Genomic DNA, 26,693 nt, shown 5'->3' on the forward strand with positions numbered 1-26,693 from the left:
GTGGTTCCAGGTGCCTATTATGTTTTTGCAACGCATTCCAACAATAAACTGATTCGATCCGCACGTGGTAGCCATGCAAGTTTTGGTGCATCTTGTTTCATGCTTATTTGGCATTATAATTAGAAGGTCTAGATATTTTATTAATTTAATATTTTTATGACTAATATAATATCAAAGTTAAAGTTTTGAATATTTAATTTAATTTTTTTAAATGCTTATTAGGAATGCATTTTCTATCGTGATAAGACTTTGTTTATATACTTCAATGGAAACTCAAAGTAATGCTGATATGCATTGTTGCAATTTTTTTTTAAGTAAAAATTACTTTAGTGGCACTTGCTCGTTTGATGTTGGCGTGGCCGTAAATTTCAAATGTCAAGCTAATTAGTATAAGTGAAATTAATTTTAAACATCGTTTTAAACACATTTAGTGACAGTGATATACGCACAAATGAAATTTTACGTCGCTAAAAACACATTATTATAGTTATTATCTTAATTAGTCACAGAAAAATGTTAAAATTCAAAAAGATAATATTCTTTTATTATAAAAATTATATTTTCAAAAATAACAAATTTTTATACTTTTCAATTAAACAAAATAATTAAATCATATATAAAAAAACATATCATATATATCACAATAATTGTTATAAAAATATAAAACATGAAATGATTTCCAATAAGTTGAAAGAAAGATAGTGCTATTTACTAGTCGGAAGATTTCTTTTTTTTTTTTTTTTTTAATTACTAATAAACATTATTTTAATAATATTGTATTAAATTTCTTACATTGATGATGAGCATTCATTTTATTTAATTAAATAAACTGAAAATAATTTATTTATAATTTTATTCTTTTTTTTAAAGAAATAATGAATAATTCTATTAAACTCTCTAAATGAATAGAATAATCACAATTTGATTTAATATATACTAATTTACAAAAAGTATTATTTTTATTCAAAATGAAAAATAAAAATAATAAATATATATTTGTAAAAATTTTAAAATTATGTAAAAAGTTTAATTGTCATAATAAAATTATTAATAGATAAATATATGAAATTTATGAATAGTTGAATTTTCCTTTTTAATATATAGATAAAATATAGGGTGCTTAGGATGGGACTCACTGCTATATAACCGAAAGCATTCAATAAATACTATTAATCGAATGATATTAATTATTTAGAATCTCTTCGAGTCGATCTTTAAATCCATTAATTTGCTTATAATGCATGTATAATTACAACCAGGCCAAAGGCACTTGAGCATTAACAAGCATACCCAACAAGAAAGAAACCAAGCAATAACCAAAATCAACCTTAACCAAACTATTAGCTCCTGCAAAATGCCCTTCGGTGGTGGAAATCAAACTATGGCTTCCTGCTGTGAAGCTTCCCTCCGGAGTGTTTGTGCTCAAAATCACAACCATCCAATCGTCCTCAGAGGCAATTCCTGCTCCAGTGAACTTCAAGTCATTAATGTAATTGGCATACCGGGTTTGTGTATAACCGGCAAGCACAAGAGTTGGAACCAATTTGGGCACGCAAACAGGCAAAACTGCACCATCACTAATGTGGGTAACGTTAATGCCACAGTATAGTAGTAGGTCTGGGTAGTTTGCTAACTGAATAGAGTTGGAGTTGGCACTTGCAGAACATATTTGGTGCTCTAGTACTCTTTCGGCAATTTTATCGGCAAGGCACGACGCCTTTTCATTATTTGTGAAGGCTGGCAGGCCTGAGGATGTGCTGTAACTGTTTAGGCCTTGAAGAACAATGTCTTCCTCACCTGCAAAATGCATGGATATGAAGGCCACCATACGCATAGCTTTCTCTGTTTTACAGTTGTTAAAAAAAAAAAAATGAGAGCCCAAGAAAAAGGAAAGATAAAAGAGAATACCATCAGAGAGAACAGGTGGAGAGAGCAAGAAAATGGCATGAAGCAGCACAAAGAGGAGGAGGCCGAGTTTAGGAGAGGCCATAGAAGCTGACCTCACGTATACCTTTCACATGAAATAAGGATCAAAATAGTATACAAAAAATAGAAGATGGCAATGAACTTACTAACGCTCAAATTGAAGTATGGAAATGCTTCAAGTGCCTTTTTATCTGTTGCAGCTATAAACGGTCCTGCAAGTGGCAGCCATGCATGAAAGTTTTGGTGCACCTTCATAGAGGGGTGGCAATTTTGGACATGACTTGCGAACACATAGGGTTTGGGTTAGGCTTATTCGTGTTCGTGTCGAATTCGTGTCGACCCATTTATGATAGGGTTATAATCGTATCGTGTTACAAGTTAACCTGCTAACCCGACTTGACACGTTTATGACACGATTTAATATTCGTGTCACTTATTGACCCACTAACCCATTTGACCCATTTATGACCCATGAATTCACTTATGTAGCGTGTTAAATGGATTAAATCGTGTCAAACCGTATTAAATGGGTTATTTCGTATTAAATGGGTCGTGTCGTATTGAATACACCTAATAAAATTTAATATTAATTGTATCATATCGTGTAATCCGTATAATAGAAGGGTCTTGTTCGTGTTTAAATTTTTGACACGATTTGTTAATCGTGTCGTGCTCGTGTCGACCTTAATAGTATTTGTGTCGCATGTTGATACGACACGAACACGACCCATCAACCTGAATTGCTACCCCTACCTTGATGTGTTGCCTATGCATGCATCCCAAATTGCATATGCATAGGGCCCCAACTTACCAACGAAAAAACATTTCATATACATAAATATTACTCTTATCACCTTTGGTAATATTAAAAGGAGAAGAAAAACTCTAAAAAACTAAACAAATTTGATATATGAAAACTTTTTCATCGGTATTTACCAACAAAAAGTTTTTCGTAAGTAATATTAAAGAAAAAATAGAGAAGGAAAATTTTAAAAACATCAAAAACTTTTAGCTAAGAATTTTTTTTATCGGTAATTACCAACAAAACGTTTTTTATAGGCAATATTAAAGAGAAAATAAAAAATAAAAATTTTCAAGAAATACCTATAAAATGTTTTTCATTGATAATTATCAACGAAAAGCTTTTCGTAGGTAATATTAAGAAAAAAATGGAGAAGAAAAACGCAAAAAAAAAAAAATTTTACCGAAGAAATTACCGACATTTTACCAACAATATAATTTCGTAGGTAAAAGTGGTCTCTAATATTGGTGGAAAAATTAGCGACCAAATAAAAAAAATAACGATCAAATATTTAGTCTGTAACTACTAATGAAACGATTTTCGTAGGTAATATTAAGGAGAAAATAAAAAATAAAATTTTTAAAAAAATACCTATGAATTTTTTTCATTGTAATTACCAACAAAATATTTTTCGTAAGTAATATTAAAGAGAAAATAGAGAAGAAAAATTCTAACAAGCACAAAAAATTTTAGCTACAAAATGTTTTCATTGGTAATTACCAATGAAACGCTTTTCGTAGGTAATATTAAGGAGAAAACACTACAAGAAAAGTTAAAAATAACTACGAAAATTACCGACTACAAAATTTTGTGGGTAATTTACCGACGAATTATCGACGCTTTACCGATGAAAAGAGAAATAAAATTTAAATTAATTTTTACCGACGAAATTACCGACTAAAAGTTTACCGACGATGCAATTTCGTAGGTAAAAGTGGTGCCTAACATTAGTGGCAAAAGTAGCGACCAAATAATAAAAATAACGACCAAATGTTTCGTCGGTAATTACCAACGAAATGCTTTTCGTAGGTAATAGTAAGAAAAAAATAGAAAATAAAATTTTAAAAAAAATACCTACGAAAAATTTTTCGTCGGTAATTACCAACGAAAAGTTTTTCGTAGGTAATATTAAGAAAAAAATAGAGAAGAAAATTTTTAAAAAGCTAAAAAATTTTAGCTACGAATTTTTTTTGTCGGTAATTACCAACGAAATGTTTTTCGTAGGTAATATTAAGGAGAAAATAGAGAAGAAAAAATCTAAAAAGCTTGAAAAAATTTTAGCTACGAATTTTTTTCGTCGGTAATTACCAACGAAACGCTTTTCGTAGGTAATATTAAGGAGAAAATAGAAAATAATTTTTTTTAAAAAAAATACCTATGAAAAATTTATCGTCGGTAATTACCAACGAAAAATTTTTCGTAGGTAATATTAAGACAAAATAGAGAAGAAAATTTCTTAAAAACTAAAAAAAATACCTACGAAAAATTTTTCGTCGGTAATTACCAACGAAAAGCTTTTCGTAGGTAATATTAAGGAGAAAATAGGGAAAAAAAATCTAAAAAACTAAAAAAAATTTACCTACGAAAAAATTTTAGTCGGTAATTACCAACGAAAAGCTTTTCGTAGGTAATATTTATGAGAAAATAGAGAAAAAAAATTCTAAAAAACTAAAAAAATTTTACCTACGAAAAGTATTTAGTCGGTAATTACCAACGAAATACTTTTCGTAGGTAATATTAAGGAGAAAATAGGGAAAAAATTCTAAAAAACTAAAAAAATTTTACCTACGAAAAAATTTTAGTCGGTAATTACCAACGAAAAGCTTTTCGTAGGTAATATTTAGGAGAAAATAGAGAAAAAAAATTCTAAAAAACTAAAAAAATTTTACCTACGAAAAGTATTTAGTCGGTAATTACCAACGAAATACTTTTCGTAGGTAATATTAAGGAGAAAATAGGGAAAAAATTCTAAAAAACTTAAAAAATTTTAGCTACGAATTGTTTTCGTCGGTAATTACCAACGAAACGATTTTCGTAGGTAATATTAAGGAGAAATTGAAAATAAAATTTTAAAAAAATACCTACGAAATATATTTAGTCGGTAATTCGTCGGTAAATCACAAAAAATGTGAAATTCTCACATCGTTTGAGAATAGATTTGAGGGTAGTGAGTTTGTCTATAAAAGAATAACTACCCTCCAACATAGAGCAATTGTGGCATAGTCACATATATGGGGTCTATGTTGGGCTCTACTAGTAATTTTTTTCAAGTCAATTAAATCTTAAAAAATTATAAATTAAAATAATTAATAATTAATATTTAATTTAAAAATTAAAAAATTAAAAAATTAAAAAATTAATTTGAAAATTTTAAATTAAATTAAATTAAATTAAATTAAATTAAATTAAAATTTAAATTACATTTTAAATTAAATTAAATTTAAAAGTTAATTTAAATTAAAAAAAATAAAAATTAAATTAAATTAAAAATTAATGATTAAATTAAAAAATATTAAATAAAAATTAGCTACGAAAATTTATTTTCGTCGGTAATTACCAACGAAAAATTTTGTCGGTAATTTATAAGAGCAAAATCTCCTACGAAATTACCTACAAAAAAATTTAAATTTACCTACTAAATAATTTGTCGGTAAATTTAGCGACAACATTTTTTTCGTCGGTAAAAATTACCTACGCTAGTATTTGTGGACGAAAAAATTTCGTCGGTAATTCATCGGTAATCACTGATTACCTACGAAATTTCAGTATATTTGGTCGGTAATTTTTGTAGCTATTTTTTTAATTTCTTGTAGTGAAATATAAAATAAATTTTTTTTAAAAAATACCTACAAATTTTTTTTGTCGGTAATTACCAACGAAATTTTCGTAGGTAATATTAAGGAGAAAATAAAGAGAAAAAAATCTAAAAAGCTCAAAAAATGTTAGCTAAGAATTTTTTTTTCGTAGGTAATTACCAATGAAATGCTTTTCCTAAGTAATATTAAGGAGAAAATAGAAAATAAAATTTTAAAAAAATACCTACGAAAAATTTTTCATTGATAATTATCAATGAAAAACTCTTCATATTATCAACGAAAAACTTTTAGTTGATAAAAAACTTTTCGTTGATAATTACCAACGAAAAACTTTTCGTCGGTAATATTAAGAAAAAAATGGAGAAGAAAAATTCTGAAAAACTAAAAAAATTTTACTAACAAAAACTTTTTCGTCGGTATTTACCAACGAAAAGTTTTTTGTAGGTAATATTAAAGAAAAAATAAAGAAGAAAAATTTTAAAAACATCAAAAACTTTTAGCTGCGAATTTTTTTGGTCAATAATTACCAACGAAACGCTTTTCGTATATAATATTAAGGAGAAAATAAAAAATAAAAATTTTTAAAAAATACATACGAAAAGTTTTTCGTTGGTAATTACTAACGAAAAGTTTTTCGTAGGTAATATTAAAAAAAATAGAGAAGAACAATTCTAAAAAATAAAAAAAAAATTACCTATGAAAACTTTTTCGTCGGTAATTACCAACAAAAAGTTTTTCGTAGGTAATATTAAGGAAAAAATAAAGAACAAAAATTCTAAAAAACTCAAAAAATTTTACCTACAAAAAATTTTTCATTAGTAATTACCAACGAAAAGCTTTTCATAGGTAATATAGAGAAAAAAATAGAGAAGAAAAATTCTAAAAAATTAAAAAAAATTTACCTACAAAAACTTTTTCTTCAGTAATTATCAACGAAAAGTTTTTTGTAGGTAATTACTGACGAAAAAGTTTTTTGTAGGTAATATTAAAAAAAAATAAAGAAGAAAAATTTTAAAAACCTAAAAAAATTTTATCTACGAGTTTTTTTTGTCGGTAATTACCAACAAAAAGTTTTTCGTAGGTAATATTAAAGAGAAATTATAGAAAAAAAATTCTAAAAAGTTCAAAAAATTTAGCTACTTATTTGTTTTGTTGATAATTATCAATGAAACGCTTTTCGTAGGTAATATTAAGGAGAAAATAGAGAATAAATTTTTTTTAAAAAATACCTACGAATTGTTTTCATTAGTAATTACCAACAAAAAGTTTTTCATAGGTAATATTAAGAAGAAAATAGAGAAAAATAATTCTAAAAAGCTGAAAACATTTAACTACGAATTTTTTTTCATTGGTAATTACTAACAAAATGCTTTTTTTAAGTAATATTAAGGAGAAAATAGAAAATAAAAATTGTAAAAGGGTAAAAAATTTTACCTACAAATTATTTTCGTCGGTAATTACCAACAAAACGCTTTTCATAGGTAATATTAAAGAGAAAATAGAAAATAAAATTTAAAAAAAAAACTACGAAATTTTTTTCATTAGTAATTACTAACGAAATATATTTAGTCGGTAATTCGTCGATAAATCACAAAAAATGTCAAATTCTCACATCGTTTATAAATAAATTGGAGAGTAATAAGTTTGTCTATAAAAGAAAAATCACTCACCAACATAAAGCAATGGTGGCATAGTTACATATGTGGGCTCTACTTTGGGCCATACTAGTAATTTTTTTTTTATGTCAATTAAATCTTAAAAAATTATAAATTAATTTTGTATTTAAATTAAAATAATTAATAATTAATATTTAATTTAAGAATTAAAAAAAATAAAAATTAAAAATAAATTAAAAAAATTAATTTGAAAATTTAAAATTAAATTAAATTAAATTAAAATTAAAATTAAATTTTAAATTAAATGAAATTTAAAAGTTAATATTATAATATTATTGATAAGTTAATCTTTTCTTTTTAATGAAGAGAAAAAATCATTGCACAAATAAGTAACAGAATCTAATGAATAAGAGAACTCACATTATTTATTGATTAATTTTTAAAAAAATTTACTTTCCAGTAAATATGATGAATATAAACTTTTTGGTTATAAAAGAAAAAAAAAATTTTATCTTAAGTTAATCTTTTTGATAAAATTTTATTTAGATATGGTGAGTGATACATGCATTTTATATCATCATTTAGGTGTAATTTTTGCACATAATTTACCCTTGTTCATAGCCATTATTATAGATATTAGTATATATTTAGTCAATTTTGCAATTTTCACTTTTCTTAGTTTAATTTTTGGAATTTATTTGTTTTGTAGGGTAAATTTGGAGAAATTTGATGTATTTTGATCAGAGTAGCCATTTGGATGAGATTAAAGTCGAATTGCAAAAATTTTGAAGTTGAGTAAAAAAAATGGCCGAGAGCGACACAACCTGCAGCACAACCGAATTAGCTTATGTCGCAAGTTGTGTCGATCGTCAGATATTCAGGCCGAGAGCTACACAACCCGCGACACAACCCACGACACAACTGACTCGGCTTATGTCATTTTTACTGGAAATGGTTGACGTGGCATTTCCGTTACTCTGGCTTTTTACCTCACTTTCTCTGGAACTTTTCCCCTTTTACCCATTCTAGGGCAGTCCCCTCACCTATATAAAGTCTCATTTATCATTTTCTTTCCATAGAGAGCAAGGGAGGCATTTTTGGCAAGATTAGAAAGAGAGAAGGAGGGAGCACGTTCTGCATTTTTCCAGCAGCAGCAAGGATCACGTTTCTGCACTTTTCTGCAGCAGATCCTTCTGCAATTTTCTGGGTTTTTCTACCCTTTAGCTTACATTTCCATTATTTCTTCATTTATACATTTGGGTTTGTCTTAAAACTATGAATAGTGAGTAGTTGATTGAGATTCTAGAGATGGGTTTGTAAATATTGATTTGTATTGTGGTTTTGAACTGATTTAGCCATTTAAATGGGATTTGTTACATTTTGATTTATTGCTTGTGAGCTTGTTGCCTTGCTTGATGAATGGGCCCTCATTAAGTTAAGCTTTAATCCTTAATAGATGGACTGAAAAGTGAATATTAGGGATAGATAATCTTGCAATAAACTTTATTTTCTTGGTGTTAGAGATAAGCTAAGAGGATTAAGGGGAACTTTCCAAAAATCAATTAGAGCTTTAAATGGGTTTTTGTTAGGTTTGAAATACCGTGAAAACATGGTTTGATTTAATGAAAACCAACTTTGAAATGCTTGAAAAAGGTTTCAAAAATTTAAGAATTGATTTCCCTCAAAATTGCAATTCTCATGTGTTTGGCTAAATTAAGGATAAACCACATGCAAACAATATTGAAAAATCCAATCTCTAGAATCACTTTATTTTTTATTGAATTTAGATTTAATTCCTCTCAAATTTCATAAATAGAAATTTCAAATTAATTTTTGGTAATCTAGTTTAATTAATTTTAGTTAATTGTTTGATTTTATTTTAATTCCTCAAATACCAATTTTAATTCCAAATTTCATTTTACATCTTTAATTTTTGTCATTCTAATTAGCTTATACTTTTATTTCCAATTTAAGCACAATTCCCTGTGGGATCGATATCATTTTTTAAAACTATACTACTGTGACCCGTGCACTTGCGGATTACACACACATCAAGTTTTTGGCGCCGTTGCCGGGGAATTGTTTGTTTTTAAGTTGGATTTTAATTGTTTTAAGCTAATTAGAATTTTTATTTTCTTTTATTTTCACTATTGTTCCTTGTGTTTTTCAGGTACTTTTCTTGTTTATGAGACGATCGAAAAGCACAAGTGACACTGAATTGTTGTTCAACCCAGAAATTGAAAAATTCTGCCGAGCTAACAAAAAGGAATACAAGAGAAGAAAGGAAGCAAAAAAAGAAGAACAACAAAGATTTGAGCAAGAGGAGACAATAGAAAATATGGAGAATCAAAATAGAGCTATTGGTGGAGACAATGGAGGAAATGAGCAAAACGGGCAAAATGCAGTTGCTAATCAAAATGATCCTCAGAGAAGATCCATGTTGGATTATGCTTTTCCTAGATGTGCAGATGTGAGAGATAACAGACCTATCATTGGAGCTAATCAATTTGAGTTAAAGACTGGTCTCATTCAAATGGTTCAGAATTCACAATTTGGAGGTAGTCCACTTGAAAATCCTCATTCTCATTTGAAGAAATTTTTGATGATATGTGGCACACAAACGCAGAATGTAGTTTCATATCAAGTTATTCTTCTCACCTTATTTCCATTCTCTCTTCGAGATTCAGCATTTGAGTGGTATGACTCACTTCCACAAGCTATTATAGCTACTTGGGAGCAGCTATCTCAAGCTTTTCTATCTCAATTTTTCCCACCTGGGAAGACCACTCATTTGAGGAATTTGATGGTAGCTTTTAAACCAAGAGATGATGAAACTTTATATGAATCTTGGATGAGATTTAAGGAGCTTGAAAGGCAATGTCCTCATCATGAAATACCCAAATGGATGATTGTTCAGAATTTCTACACCAGAGTTACTCCAGCCATAAGAAACACAATTGATTCACAAGCAGGAGGAGATTTCATGAGAATGACAAGTGAAGAATGCTATGATTTATTAGAGAAGATTGCTCATAATACCCATTTGTGGGGAAATCCTAGAGCACTTGAGCCAAAGAAGGCTGGGATTTATGAACTTGACTCAGTTAGCTACATGAATGCAAGATTTGATCAGTTGACTTAGCTTCTTAGTGATTTTTGCACAAAGGCAACAACCTCAACTCCTACAACTGTGCAACAAGTTGCCTACACAGATGGAACTCAAAGTTGTGGAGTTGATTACTCTTCTTATGGTGATGATTATTTGCAAGAACAAGCTGCTTATGCAGGAGGTTATTAACAGAAACCTATGGGAAATGCTTACTCTAATGTGAACAACTCAACATGGAGACCACAAGCAACTTTTGCTCAACAAGGTCAAAGCTCAAACTATGCTCATAACCAGCAGTATGTGCAGCAGAATAGGCCTCAATTTCAGCCTCAATTTCAGCCCATAAGGCAACCACAACCTGGATATCAAGCAAGAGCACAACAATCCCTCCCACCTCATGAACCGAAGCCAACCTTGGAAAGCATGATGGAGAAATTTTTTGCTGAACAAAGCAAGATGAATAGCAAATTGGAGGAAGAAATGCAACACATGAGACAAACCATGGATCAATTACAAGTCCACAACCGCATGTTAGAGACTCAATTGGCTCAACAAGCAAGCTCATCGGGAAGCAATTCCTATGGGAAACTACCTAGCCAACCACAAAACTCTCATGAACAATGTAAGGTTGTAACCTTGAGAAGTGGTAAAAAAGTTGGTCAAAAGAGTGAAAACAAGAGAGAAGAAAAAGAGAGCACAAAAGAAGAAAATTCAGTTGAGAGCAAGAAAAATGAAAAAGAAGAAGAAAGCAAAAGTGAGCAAGATGAAGGAGAGAAACCATACATCCCACCTGAACCTTACAAGCCCACCCTTCCCTACCCTCAAAGATTCATCAAGCATAAGCTAGACAAACAATTTGGCAAATTCCTTGAAGTGCTAAAGAAGTTGTATATCAATGTGCCATTCACTGAGGCACTATCCCAAATGCCAAGTTATGCCAAGTTTTTGAAGGAGATTCTTTCCAACAAGAGAAGGCTAGAAGATTATGACACCATCAACTTGGGAGAGCAATGTAGTGCTATAATTCAGAAGAAGTTACCTCCCAAACTCAAAGATCCGGGTGTGTTTTCCATTCCTTGTCATATTGGTGATAATTGTGTGGCAAATGCCTTATGTGACCTTGGAGCTAGTGTCAGCCTAATGCCTCTTTCAATATATGAGAAGTTGAATATGGGAGATTTGAAGCCCACAAACATGTATCTTTCATTGGCTGACCGTTCAATTAAGTATCCAGAAGGCATTCTTGAAAATGTGCCTATCAAGGTTGGGAAATTCTACATTCCGGTGGACTTTGTCATTTTAGATATGGAAGAAGACACAAAAGTTCATATCTTATTGGGAAGACCCTTTTTGGTAACAGCTGGTGCATTAATTGATGTAAAGGGTGAGAAATTGACGCTTAGGGTGGGAGATGATCAAATGATATTCAACATCAATCCTGCCATGAAAAGGAAACATGAAGAAGTTGAGTCTTGTTTGCGGGTAGACATTATTGATGAGATTGTTCAAAAGCATTTCAGAAAAAGCTATCCACATGAGCCACTTGAAAATTGCTTAGTCCATGGTGGGAACATTGATGATGATAATCACAACATAGCTACTTTTGCACAACACTTGGAGAGCTCTCCACCACATCCTGAAACCACAATTTTTCAACTTGAAGAAGTGCAAAATTTGGAGATTAAACCACCATCATTAAAGGTAGAGGATGCCCAAAGGTAGATCTTAAACCACTTCCTTCCAATCTCAGGTATGCTTTTCTTGGACCAAATGGAACATATCCCGTTATAATTAATGCATCATTGACTGATATTGAGAATGAAAAATTGTTGAGAGTTTTGAGAGAATATAGAAGAGTTTTGGGTTATGCAATTGATGATATAAAGGGAATTAGCCCAACAGTTTGTATGCATAGGATTTTCCTAGAGCCAAATAGTAAACCTTCCATTGAACACCAAAGAAGATTGAATCCTACAATGAAGGATGTTGTGAAAAAGGAAATCCTGAAATTACAAGCTGCTGGACACAAAAGACTTTTACAACTTGATGAGTTAGAAGAATTAAGACTTGATGCTTATGAAAATGCTAGGATCTATAAAGAAAGAACTAAAAAATGGCATGATAAGCATATCAAGAAAAAGGACTTTAAAGAAGGAGATTTGGTTCTCTTATTCAATTCAAGGTTAAAATTTTTTCCAGGAAAATTAAAATCAAGGTGGTCCAGTCCATTTAAAATTGTGAAAGTTTTCCCTCATAGTGCTGTGGAAATTTTTGGTGAAAAATCAGGTAATTTCAAGGTAAATGGGCAAAAGTTGAGGCACTATTCAGTTGGTGAGCCAATTGAGAAGATAGCAACTTGCTATCTCTCTCATTCTCCATAAAATCTTGAGTGAGTATGGTCAAGCTAAAGACCTAAACTTAGCATTTTTGTGCATAACTCCCAATTTTTCATTGATTCTTTATTTCTTTCATATATATATTTGTTTTAAGTTTTTCTATACTCCTTATTCAGAGTTTAACATTGTTCTAATTTCCTTGTGCATATGGGATACAATTCATTGCAAACAAATGAGCATAAAAAAATTTTGTTTTTGTGTTAGCTTTAAATTTTAGCTTTAAAATTTTTAGTTTTAAATTTGTTCACTTATAATTTTCATCTTTCTTTTGTTGAGTATTTGCTAGTACATATTGCTAGATTCATTGCCCTTTTTTGTTAATTTCAAGAGAAAATTTTTTCAAATTTTGACATCTTGGATTAAAAGGAAAATTATTTGAATTTGGATGTGTGAATTGGTGCTTTGAAAAATTATTTTTTATGAGAATTTGATGAACATGACAAATTGAACAATTAGAATTCATGTTATGAAGGTTTAATCATTTGAAATCTAATTTGTTTCAATTTTTTTAGGTGCTATGAAATTTGGTCAAATTGGGCAGCAGATTGCACAACCTGCGACATAACCGGGTTTGCTTGTGTCGTCGCTTGTGTTTGCTGGGCACACTTTTGGGCAGATTGTTGCACAACCTGCGACATAACCGGGTTTGCTTGTGTCGTTGCTTGTGTTCGCTGGGCACCCTTTTGGGCAGATTGTTGCACAACCTACGACACAACCCCCCTATCCTTATGTTCTAACTTGTGTCGCCTGTTTGTTTTGCAGGATAAGAACTCACTTCACCAGAATGGGCCAGCAGCTACCCCAACCAAAGCCCAAAAAGCCCACTAAAAAAAAAAAAAAAAAACATTTCATGTCTTTATTTTCGTTGCTTAACTAATTAGTATTTTGAACTTGTTTAGTTAATATTTTGCTTGTGTTGTTTTTATTTTACTTGAACCATTTACTTATTCAGTTTTTTTAGTTCCTCATAAAATACATTTTTCTTTTATGTTTTTAGTACATTGCTCACTTGCTTTTATGTGCTACTTCGAATTCACACTTGATGGTTACATTTTTTGAGCTTAACTTCCTATTTCAACTTTTTGAGTTTAATTGATTTAATGGATTCCATTGCACTGTTTCTTTTGCAATGAGTGCAGCAGCTGTCCAAATTTTATTTAATTAAATTGGCTGCACTTCAATGAGGTAACAATTCTCATCTCAGCTTGTGTCACTTTCAACACAAGTTGTGCTATCGCTTATGCAACAGGGTAATAATTCTTTATGCACATATGAGCTACCCATTTTCTGCACATATAACCCAATTATCCCATTTCTTGCACTCTTTTAACATTGAGGACAATGTTCGTTCTGAGTATGGGGGAGAGAGTAAATTTTTTGCAAAAATTATTTTTTTCCTTTTTCATTTGCATATAATGACATACTCATTCATTACTTGATACTTGTACATATTCACATACATACACTTGCATATAGCCTCATATACTTAGTTACACATACTTAGTTGCATATAGGTTGACTATACATTTATACACTCATGCATTTTATTCATTCATTTAAAATTTTTGAATTTTTAAACCAGTCTTTGAAATCCATAAGCCACTTATTCAAGCAGTCCAACTTGCCTTTAGATGGTTAGTGGAATGAAAGTTCCAGCTGGGTACAAAGTCTTAAGCATTATTCTTTCTCTTACTTAATAGCTGAAAATTAATACATTCATCTAGGTATGCAGATTCTGATTAGTTATTTTGAGTTTTGAGTGTCTGAATAAGCCTTTAAGGAAGAAAATAGTCCTTGTCGTCTCACCATTCCTAGAACAAGCATCTTAGATCTTTCAAAGCGAAATTTTTAACTTGCATTTGATAAGAATATGATTTAGGCATTCCTTCATATTTTAAACCTCACATTTAGCCTTAACCTACCTCAATTTCATTTTAACCCTTGCAAACCCCCTTGAACCTTAATCTCCTAATTTCTTTAGAACCCAAATCATTTACCTAGCCATTAAACCTAAACACTACCACCTATTTATGAGAATAATATTTTAGCAATTAAGTGCATAAAAAAAAAAACACGGAGGATTGAAACATCTTGAAAAGTGCTAGAGTAATTGTGAAAAGATGAAAAGGTCACAAAAATATCCCAAAGGTAATTTTGGGTGTGACATGAAATAGGAACACATACAAAATCAAAATAAAATAAAATAAAATAAGTATAAAAAGTAGTCCCTTTGTATAATCATTGTGATAGCACTTGAGACTCATTGTAAATTTCTTTCCTCTTGATAAAAAATTATTATAAAATAAAATAAAATAAAATAAAATAAAATAAAATATTGGATGCACTTTGAGTTTCATGATTAATATTATTCTCATATTTTGTTTACCTTATTCCCTTTCTTTGTTAAACACAATTTTACCCTATTGGACCCCATTACAACCCTTAAAAAGACCTAATGATTCTTTGAAAAATGCTTGTTACATTAGTAGAGTTAGATCTTTTATGCTTGCATATGGGTTTGGCAATATAATCTTCCATACATTACTCACCATCTATTTGAGACACATTGGCTATCTATTTCATTTAGGTTTGTTTTGGCACAATTGACTCTTGTAGTTGGTTGGTATTTGTTGCTTGGGTTGATTGGTTAATTCTTAGCTATTTTGTAATTGTTGAGAGTGATTGCTTCATTCTTTGTGCTTTTGCTGGTGGGAACTTGGAATGTTGGTGGCTAGAGGTAAGTTGGTGGTTTGGATTAGTGAATTTTTTGTTTTCAAAGACTGATTCTATTCCCTTCCAAATGAGTTTCAATGAAATTTTGCTTGAGGACAAGCAAGAGTTTGAGTATGGGGGAATTTGATACATGCATTTTATATCATCATTTAGGTGTAATTTTTGCACATAATTTACCCTTGTTCATAGCCATTATTATAGATATTAGTATATATTTAGTCAATTTTGCAATTTTCACTTTTCTTAGTTTAATTTTTGGAATTTATTTGTTTTGTAGGGTAAATTTGTAGAAATTTGATGTATTTTGATCAGAGTAGCCATTTGGAGGAGATTAAAGTCGAATTGCAAAAATTTTGAAGTTGAGTAAAAAAATGGCCGAGAGCGACACAACCTGCAGCACAACCGAATTAGCTTATGTCGCAAGTTGTGTCGATCGTCAGATATTCAGGCCGAGAGCTACACAACCCGCGACACAACCCACGACACAACTGACTCGGCTTATGTCATTTTTACTGGAAATGGTTGACGTGGCATTTCCGTTACTCTGGCTTTTTACCTCACTTTCTCTGGAACCTTCCTCTTTTTTACCCATTCTAGGGCAGTCCCCTCACCTATATAAAGTCTCATTTATCATTTTCTTTCCATAGAGAGCAAGGGAGGCATTTTTGGCAAGATTAGAAAGAGAGAAGGAGGGAGCACGTTCTGCATTTTTCCAGCAGCAGCAAGGATCACGTTTCTGCACTTTTCTGCAGATCCTTACGCAATTTTTCTGGTTTTTCTACCCTTTAGCTTACATTTCCATTATTTCTTCATTTATACATTTGGGTTTGTCTTAAAACTATGAATAGTGAGTAGTTGATTGAGATTCTAGAGATGGGTTTGTAAATATTGATTTGTATTGTGGTTTTGAACTGATTTAGCCATTTAAATGGGATTTGTTACATTTTGATTTATTGCTTGTGAGCTTGTTGCCTTGCTTGATGAATGGGCCCTCATTAAGTTAAGCTTTAATCCTTAATAGATGGACTGAAAAGTGAATATTAGGGATAGATAATCTTGCAATAAACTTTATTTTCTTGGTGTTAGAGATAAGCTAAGAGGATTAAGGGGAACTTTCCAAAAATCAATTAGAGCTTTAAATGGGTTTTTGTTAGGTTTGAAATACCGTGAAAACATGGTTTGATTTAATGAAAACCAACTTTGAAATGCTTGAAAAAGGTTTCAAAAATTTAAGAATTGATTTTCCCTCAAAATTGCAATTCTCATGTGTTTGGCTAAATTAGGGATAAACCACATGCAAACAATATTGAAAAATCCAATCTCTAGAATCACTTTATTTTTTATTGAATTTAGATTTAATTCCTCTCAAATTTCATAAATAGAAATTTCAAATTAATTTTTGGTAATCTAGTTTAATTAATTTTAGTTAATTGTTTGATTTAGTTTTAATTCCTCAAATACCAATTTTAATTCCAAATTTCATTTTACATCTTTAATTTTTGTCATTCTAATTAGCTTATACTTTTATTTCCAATTTAAGCACAATTCCCTGTGGGATCGATATCATTTTTTAAAACTATACTACTGTGACCCGTGCACTTGCGGATTACACACACATCAGTGAGATTTATATGAAATAATAAAATTTATATATTTGTGCTTTCAGTTTATAGTTAAGCGATTTATTTTTTTTTAAATAATTCTCACCTAATATAAAATTTTTCTTTATAGTTTGAAAAGAATATAATAAGACCAATAGATTTTACCTAGACTGCTTCGTCACGAATTCAAGACATGAAAATATGAGATTAATATATTTAATAAGTAAATTTTACCATACATTTTATATATTATGAATTTTATATTATATTAACAGTGGATTGAATTTAATGAATAGATCACTTTTTTTATATTATTTCTTTTCTTAAATGAAATAATTATATAGTGGTAATTTCATTCTATACAAAATTATAAATAAATAAGAATTAACTAATTGTGTAGAGATAAATAAATTTTAAAAAATTATAACTACTAAATAATATCAAGCTGTTATTAAATTACTTACATATTTAACTCCTACTAACTTACCATTTCAATTAAACTGCCTATATAAAATTCTCTCTTAAATGAACTTCATTTGTTGATTTATTATATTATTAGTTATATTTTTAAAATATTTTTTAGTATTTTTTAAATATATTGATTAACATAAATTTCGATTAATTATAAAATATTAGATATAATTTTATAGCACCATGAATAGGTTCATCGATGCACAGTAGAATTTTCCCAAATCTCATGTGTCGACAATAACAACTTTCTGTGTTTCAACCTAACCTTAAAAGAGAGTTCATTATCACCAAGAAAACCAAGCCAAATGCAGTTCAGCCAAAAACTAGCATCCCTAAAAATAAACACGCCACCCAATAATAACCAAAACCAACTTTGAAAATAAAACCGTTATTAGCTTTGACAAAAAAGCCGCCACCACCTCCATCTCCACCTCTGCCTCCATCTCCATCTCCGCCTCCACCTTCTCTTCTTTCTGTGAGTGTGGTGTTTGTTCAAGATAAGGAAATAATAATGAGAATTGTATAGCTTATTAAGAATATAGTCTAAAACCAAGCTATTATTAATGATTAAATTAGTTTGGATCTTTGGATTAGAAGTAGTAAGCATTTTTTAAGAGATTTTTCAAAATAATTGGTTTTTTTTAATTTTCTTCAAAACTAAAATGAAGACTCTTCACTTTTGCACTTCGATAAGAATCGCCTAGCAACCACAAAAACCTTTGTAATGGATTGGTTACTCCATTAGGGACAACAATCCAAAACTTTTGGTCTAGAGGTCCAAGAGTGGATTTAATTTTATGCTCTTATAGAATAATGTCACTAATTATGGAGTTAGCTTATGAAATATTGAGGTTTCTTGTGTTTGATCAAATTTAATAGATTATGCTTATTCTTTAATAAACTGCATATAATGTTGCTATAATTCTTTTGCTTTCATATGCATTTTTTTATTAGCAATTTGTTCTATTACATATGATTGTTGTTTGGATACTTTCTTTTGGTTTGTGATCGGTTGTGTAGTTATGGTTCCCCCAAAAGGGAAGAGGTTGGTATGTCCTTTCACACACATTGCACTCACAAAATGTCCTCACACATTTGAGCACTACATTCGGGCTGTTTTTTTTAATCTTTTAGGACATAGCAAGAAGTTGTGTAAACAATACTTGTGAGTTTCTCTATCAATATCTATGAAGGTTTCGCTCAGATTGAAACTTGTTTCATATATTGTGATACTCGTGAATCTCCCCATCAGCATCATGGTGATGAATAAGGCTCTACTGTTTATAGTAGTAGGGACAATCTAAGAATATTTAAGCCTTAGTAAATTAAAGCAAAACCAAAATTCTTCATATTAAAAGCTATAGCTATCCACCGTTAAGGGTAGAACCATCCGCTAGATATCACGTCAAAAAAATAGGCCAATTTCCCTATTAGGATAAAAGAGTCATACTTTCTTCTACTTTACCTTTACATGACGTCACATAAGTCATAGGTAAAGGTGTGAAACCTTTTAATTTATGGTCAAACCGCTGACCACTTGGATATTTTCATAATAGCATTAATGTTTTTTCTTTGAATCTAAACATTGTGCTACTCTGATGGATGGACAGATAGTTTCTCACTTTGATATTATGGCTCAAAACAACTTGATTTAAATAATAATTATGCATGCATCCACATTCACATTTACGAGAATGAGCTCTCATGAAGTCTTAATAATGATCCATCCTTTTTGTACTTTTGTCATCTATTTGCTAATAGGTTTTTATATGATATTTTCTTTTAGCATAGGTATTACAAGTCATTTGTTTGCAAAGGTAAGCATCAATACTATCATGGTATCTTCAAAATAGTCACCCAACAAAATCTTTGCAAGCTGTAGAAGGGGATGTCAACATAAAAGTTGGGTCTTTGCCACCATTTGATCACACCAAGATTGAAATAAAGCCGATTAATTCAGAAAGTTTGATTAAATGTTGGAAGTTACTTCCCTCACATCGGAAAATAGAGTTTGAAAAGAAGGGAAGATTGCCTATCTGTCACAAGTCAAGGCGCAAGACTCTACCATGAAAGCATTATTGTCTCTATGGAACCCAACCTATAGGGTGTGTTTTCTTTATTGATTGACACAAACCTGAAAATAGAATGAGTATCAGTAAATTATAAGATTCCTCTAGCCTAGAGACTTGGCCATTGGATAGAATTGGAACTGGTGAATTAAGTTTATCAAGTACTTTCTTGATACTTATATCAATTCTTTCCACTGACTGGATAAGGCTTCCCAACCACTTTTCCATGTCTTTTATCAAGACATCAGTGATGGTTGATGTAAGATTTTCAATGAACTAAGAATTCATCTACAAGCTGTATCATCTCGCCCCTGAATTAGGTCGGTAGACAAGGTATATATAGTTTATGCAGATTTTGAATTTCTTCTCCTTGAGGGCCTGACCTCCTTTCAAGGCATTCAACCATGAGAGAAACTTGAACTTTTAGACCTTTTGTAGTAGGGCTTTCCTCCATGTCTTGAGACCTGGTGGCTTCTTTGCTAGGCACGCTTATGGTTTTCAGAGGCATGAGGTTGCTTCCAAAGAACTAAAATAGCGGTGTGGATTTTTGTTTTGACATTGTGTAAGAATTTGTCTCACTGGACGTGCCAAAGGTTATTTTCTTTAGAAAATAATCTCGACTGTCTCACAACTTACGATTTATGAGTGTACCAGATACAGAGTGTAACACCTAGTTTTGTGCTCTGACTTCTTAATCAAACGACTGTGAAAATTGACTCTATTGTACGCATCTTTGTCAATCTCATAAGTAATTGAAATAAAAGACTAATTTGATTGATTGCAAAATGATTGCAAGGCTTGAAATTAAATACAAAGGCTTGGAAAAATAAAAACTGATAAAAATAAAAGATAAATAGATTACCGAAGTTTGATTTATGTTGTTTGATTGAGTTGTTGGGTGCTCTTCACGTTGTTGCTCATTTGACATTTATAACTCTTTTTGCAGATACCTAAAAGAATCTGGAAGACACTTTCACGTTCTGCAGTTGTTAGTAGTTATCAGTTCGCTTCATTATAACTTCCTGGAACTGCTAATAATTTTCTCTATCTTAGCTAACTACTAGATAACTCTTTTATATATTTATTTAATAATTATCTTAGGCCATTAATTAATCAAATTAATAAAATAAAATAAATCAAATTAATTTTACAAAAAATTAATTCAATTAATTCTTAGGCTTAAAAATAATTAATAAAAAATTAATTACTTTGGTGCAAACAATAAAATATATATTTTAAATTTAACTTTTCAACTTATTTTTTTAATCATTAGTATATAAATATTTGAAAGTTAAAAAATATTAAATATCTTAATTTCTTTTTTGAAAATGAAAATAGTTTTATCTTATAAGATCTAAAGAATTTTTAGCATAAGTAATAAATAATAATTTTAAATTTCACTTTAATTTATTTTTTTAATCATAATTAATATTATTAGATGATGTTTAGCTGAATAATTTCATCTTAAAATATGTAATTATTAAAATTTAAAATATAAGATGAAATGAAAGATAATGTTTCAATAATAGTTTTATTAAAAATATAAATTTGATATTTAATTTATATATATATATATATATATATATATAAAAGGTTTTAATGGCAAAAAAAAAAATACTTTTTAATAAATTTTAATCTGTTAAGTGAACATTTAGAAAATTCAAACATTCTCATATCTATCTATTTGAGTGTGACAATAATATATATTTTTTTGGTATTGAACCTTGTTAAGGACACACTTGCTTATATCAATTTATCATATTAAAATTATTACTTTTTGAAGTATGATTTATTAGCAGAATCAAACTTTTAATTAATGAGAAAAGGGAATTTGTGTCATTGTCCATTGAACTAACCCTATTGGGTTAACAATAACACATTAATACTTAACTAATGATGAGGTTTCGTTCCAACGTGTTTCCAGTCTTCTAATTTGACTGGAGAGGTGGCATGAGCAGTGACCATATCTCTCCTTCATTCGATTGGTTGTACTATAAGCTCGTCTAAATATATGATGTAGAAAGAGTGAAATGTGTTGGGATTATTCTTTCCTTCAAAAAGAGAAACTGGGCCATTCCATGAAATGAATAGCAAAAAAGCCTAAAGAGTGAGAATCACAAAAGGAATTAGGGTAAGGTGAAGTGGTTGCCAAGTAATCCTTGTCTTTTTCATTTAGAAGGAATAAATTTAATCATTCTGATTAAGTTATTCCCTTCCTTTAGTTATTCCAATTGATGACAGTGGGTCCATGATCTACTCTTAAATCCAGGCTGCAAGCTCTAGATTTTCTTGCATATCCTCTAGGCCTGCACCCCAACGTTAATTTGCCAATCTCAAAAATCATGGTTCCTGAACCAACAAAGCCTAGCCACTCTTCCTCCTCTGACGGTGACAAGCATAAACAACTTGATCGAGAGGTCAGAGACATGGTGAATGCAATAACATCTCGTGTTGGGGATCTTCACAAAACAGGTGGATCCCAACAGGCGGAGCAGGACGAAAATGGCGTAAGAATCATCACGCTTGCTGGAACAAACACAGGAGCAACAATGCGAACCGAGTTGGATGAAAAAGTACCAAATAATGCTCCCCAAGGAGGCGTTTCAGCAGGTGAGCCTGACTTATTGGATACCTACGTCAACAGCAATTTCCAAGCTGTGAACAATTCTATCATGCTCGGTAGCAGCTATAACACCAATGACCCTGGTGTTCATTTGGACATCTCCGATGTTTTTGACCACCGTGGCCATAAACCAAATAAGCATGCAAAGAAGGGTAAGAAAAAGGACAAGGAAGCCTTGAAATCTGACCAGCAAACCGAACGTTCTGATTGAGATGACATATAGTCATGAAATGCCGGAGAAAAGCTAGCTAGCGCTGCACGGGGGCCATCAAGTTTTTATATATATATATACACACACACACACACACACACGCAATTCAGCTTAATAGTTTGCATCTTAAAGTATGGTGTTTTTAGTATTAATTTGCGAGTTTGAATAAAGTCCCACCAAAATCATGTTTGGTGATGACATGTTATCTGCCTGTTGTCTAAGTGTTCACCATAATTAAGTATTTTTATGCTAATCGATCCTTGTATAATGGATCTTTTGAGGATATCTATTAAACTGAGATAATATTTTTGTGTTTGTGTGTGTGCACGCATACCCTTCTAGGTGAAATTTAAAAACCATATGTATAATGCATTAAATTTAATCATAACTAATTGGCAACTACCCACCATTTGCTAGTTAATTATTATTATTTTTTATTGATTTATATAAGTTAACAAACCAAAAAAAGTCACTTGACAAATAATATTAATTAATTAATATACTACGTACTAAAAGATATTGATTAATTAATGTGTAAATAAGGATATAGAGATTATTTAAAATTCATTTCAGTCTGTTTATTTTTTAATTTTTAAAATTTAAATTAAAAATAATATTAAATATTGATTTTGTTTTTTTTATCTAATAATATGTACATATGAATTAATTGCAAAATACAAATAATCTATTATTTATTAAATTTTAAATTTTAAAATTTAATAAAATTTAGTAATATTAGAAAATAGATTCATTTCTCACATATGCTAGATATTGAATATACTGCTTATTAAAATCTCCTCCTTTTCACTTGTTAGTTTTGTTAATTTCATTGTGCTTCATATATATATATATATATTTTTTTTTCAGAATCTTAGTATTTAGGTTTGATAAATTAGTTGTCCAATCTCATTTGTATGTATAGATGTATATTGTGCTTAAAAAATAAAAAATAAATGTTCCTATAGAAACTTTTAATTTCTAGAAAGCATAAAAATTACAGCAAACTTATATTCATAATTTAAAAATAATATATTAATTTATTTATTTATTTATCTATGCTTAAAATAAAATTATAATAAATTAAAAATTTTATCACTAATAAAATTTTATAATATAATTATATAAATATAAAACATAAATATATATATAAATTTATATTGTTTAAATAATAAATAATTCATATAACACATAAGTAAAATAACTAAGAATAATAGATATTAAATGGTAAAGCCAATCCACCAGAAATCCTTCGCAAAGCACAGACTCAACTAGCAAACCAGCAACGCAAACATCAGACGAAAACTATCCATAATTACATACACATCAATGGGGAGAGGGAACCGCCTTCAGACACGTGAAAGGACTGTCACTTGCCCAAAGGACAGAAGATAGTAACCGGCCAAATTAAGAAAATCCAACAACATTTGAGAGAGAAGGAAGAGGACTCTCTCACACTGAAAAGGGAAACAAGCTCCCACCAGCTCCCACTGGTAAAGTGATTTTGCTTTCAACTCTTTTAAATATCTTTAAAAATGTATATAATCTTGTGGAATTGCACACTGCTGGGCAGCTTATGTCAGGGAAACACTAAAGTTATTTGACGTCAGTTTGATAATAACCAACATTACAAATATTTTAATTACTTGTTATTAAAGATTATTTTAAAGAAAATTTAGCATATTTTAATTATAAAAATTTCTACAATAATTTAAGTACCAGTTTTTAAGATTAAAAACAATACCAAACTGGCTTGGGATTCTAAATGGATAGCCTAACCAGGTTGTAGTTGGGAAGTGGGAAGTCACATTTGCAAATCGTTTCTTTCCTTTGTTTTTTTTAATCAAGTCAAACATAATGCAATGATTAAGATACACACCATTGCCAAACCCAAATTGCAAGGCCCCAGAGAAAGGGACACTGAGCTCTGTTCTTTGACATGGACGCCAACGCATGAAACATTACTCATAATAGAGCTGGTCACTTTCCGATTCTGAAGTAAAATCGATAATTTCAATTCAGTGATAATTGGACTATAAAATCCTTTTATTTTATTTTTTAAGTGAAAAAAAAAATAATGTAAAATCAAATTGAGCGATTTCAATCTGATTTAAGACCAACTCAGGTCTGATTCTAGCCCCAAGACACTAATAATTACTATTAGTAACATGTCAAGTGCCCATTTAGGGATTAATTGTTAAAAAAATGTGAAAAAAAATATTTATAATTGTAGTGTGAATTTGAAACTATTTACAAAAATAATGTTGGCTTGAGAAAAAAGTTATTGGGAAAAGAGATTTCAAAGAAAAGTTTATAACAAAGAAAACGCTATTTTTAATAGAATTTTTAAGTGCGTCAAAGTTTATGTCAAAGGCTCTACAGAAAATATTTCTTTGCTCCTAAAAACGCCACTACCAATAGAGTTTTTTTTTTACAAGTCAAATTACGAGCTTTTTAACAGAATGCGAGATTAATACTCTTAAAAATGCCACTCGAAGTAGCGTTTTTAGAGTCACATCACATCACATCACATTACTCCCTACAACTTCTGCATTCCTAGTACGGCATATAATGGCTTATAAAAACGCCATTGGGAGTGGTGTTTTCATAAGCATATAGAAATGCCACTCCAATGGCGTTTTCAATGGCTCTTTCCATCTATAAAAGATTCGTCAAGTTTTATTATTTTCTTTTACTACATTCATTTATTTCTTTAGTTAGTTTTCTTCTCATTTTTTTGTTTCTAATATTATGTGGTAATGCTCTTAACAATTTTATCATCTTCAAGTTATTTGGCTCTCCATCAATTGAAGAATACTAATATTTATGTTTATATATATTTTAATACTTTTTCTTAATAAATTTTAATATCATTGTGAAATATTTATAAGTTTGTATATTTTTTTTTTACAAGGAAACCTCTTGTAATTACTAAAATTAGACTTATAAATATTTCATAATAATATTAAAATTTATTAAGAAAATATATTAAAATATAAACCTGAATGTCAGTATTCTTATATCAATGAATAGCCAAACGACCAGAAAATAATAAAATTGTTAAGAACGCTACTAAATAATATTAAGAAAAAAAAAACCCAGAAGAAGAGAACTAACTGAAAAAATGAATAAATGTAGTCGAAGAAAATAGTAAAGCTTAGCTGGTCTTTTATAGATGAAAAGAGCCATTAAAAACACCATTGGATGCTTATGAAAACGCCATTGCCAATGTCATTTTTATAAGTCATTCTCTCTCTAATCACTCTCCAATGATTGTGTCATATTAGATCACTCTCTGATTATTATGTCATACTAAGTGTGTAGAAATTGTAGAAAGTAATGTGACGTAATTTTGAAAATGCTACTTCTAGTGATGTTTTCAAGAACATTAATTTCACATTTTGCCAAAAAATTAATAATTTGACTTGTTAAAAAAAACTCTATTCGTAGTAGCAATTTTAGGGGAAAAAAAATATTCTCAAACCTCTAATACAAGTTTTGACGTACTTGAAGAGTTGCGTTCTTTTTGTTATAAATCTTTTTTTGAAACCTCTCTTCTCAATGACTTTTTTTAAAGTAAACACTGCTTGTATAAACAGTTCCAAATTCATACTACAATTGTAAATGGTTTTTTTCACATTTTTTTAACAATTAATCCCCCATTTAGACGAAGCCTGCCCCATGTTGAAACTTGAGAATAACGGTTACATTGCATTCTAAAAATTCGACATTAGAGACAAAAATAAATATTAAAAAAATAAATAAAATTTTAATAAAATATAAAATACAAATAAAAATTATTTATGATCATTAAGATAAATATTAATTAAAGGTATGCCAAGTTATAAATACTTATGTGTATGTATGTATAATTAACTTAACTAATAGGTCTTCTAAATGAAAAAAAAAATAGTAATAAAAAATTGTCATCCAACAATAAAATTTTTTATATACTTTAGATAAGTTATGCTAAATTAACATCTTATTTAATTATATTAAAATTTAAAAATATTAATTAAAAAAAAGTCTGTTGAAAGAGGAATTGCACCAATTGCAAGAACAATTTATCAATAGATGCAAGTATTAATAATTTAAAATTTTTCATAACCTAGAGTTTCATGCATTATGCAACCACTTTAAACTATTGAAAATTACATCATTTAGTCATACTAAATTATATTTCAAATGCTAATCAAGTCTAATTGCCATTAGGAAATATTTTCCCCAAAATTAACAAGTTAGGGTTTTGAAAAACTTCTTACCTAATAGGCGCATAATCAAATTCTTAACAACTTATCCGGGAAGCTAGGTCACTAATTATTG

The 26,693-nt window shown here is 29.8% G+C and overlaps 2 protein-coding genes and 1 non-coding gene across 3 annotated transcripts; 1 reads left to right on the forward strand and 2 right to left on the reverse strand.

The window, feature by feature from the left end:
• Window positions 1-1,249: 1,249 nt before the first annotated feature.
• On the reverse strand, window positions 1,250-1,990 carry LOC110661972 (uncharacterized GPI-anchored protein At3g06035-like). Its single transcript, XM_021820832.2, has 2 exons — window positions 1,909-1,990; window positions 1,250-1,797 (listed from the first exon to the last, which is right to left on the reverse strand). The coding sequence occupies exons 1-2, from the start codon at window positions 1,988-1,990 to the stop codon at window positions 1,250-1,252; spliced, it is 630 nt and encodes a 209-aa protein (XP_021676524.2).
• A 7,958-nt stretch (window positions 1,991-9,948) lies between these two features.
• On the reverse strand, window positions 9,949-10,055 carry LOC131177706 (small nucleolar RNA R71). Its single transcript, XR_009147042.1, has one exon. It is a non-coding gene; the product is annotated as a small nucleolar RNA R71 (small nucleolar RNA).
• An 11,826-nt stretch (window positions 10,056-21,881) lies between these two features.
• Window positions 21,882-22,373, forward strand: LOC110661978 (uncharacterized). The gene has a single exon (XM_021820844.2). It carries the CDS (start codon window positions 21,882-21,884, stop codon window positions 22,371-22,373), a length of 492 nt encoding a protein of 163 aa, XP_021676536.2.
• Window positions 22,374-26,693: the final 4,320 nt, after the last annotated feature.

The sequence above is a fragment of the Hevea brasiliensis genome, unplaced genomic scaffold (assembly GCF_030052815.1).
Source record: "Hevea brasiliensis isolate MT/VB/25A 57/8 unplaced genomic scaffold, ASM3005281v1 Scaf7, whole genome shotgun sequence".
Taxonomy (NCBI): domain Eukaryota; kingdom Viridiplantae; phylum Streptophyta; class Magnoliopsida; order Malpighiales; family Euphorbiaceae; genus Hevea; species Hevea brasiliensis.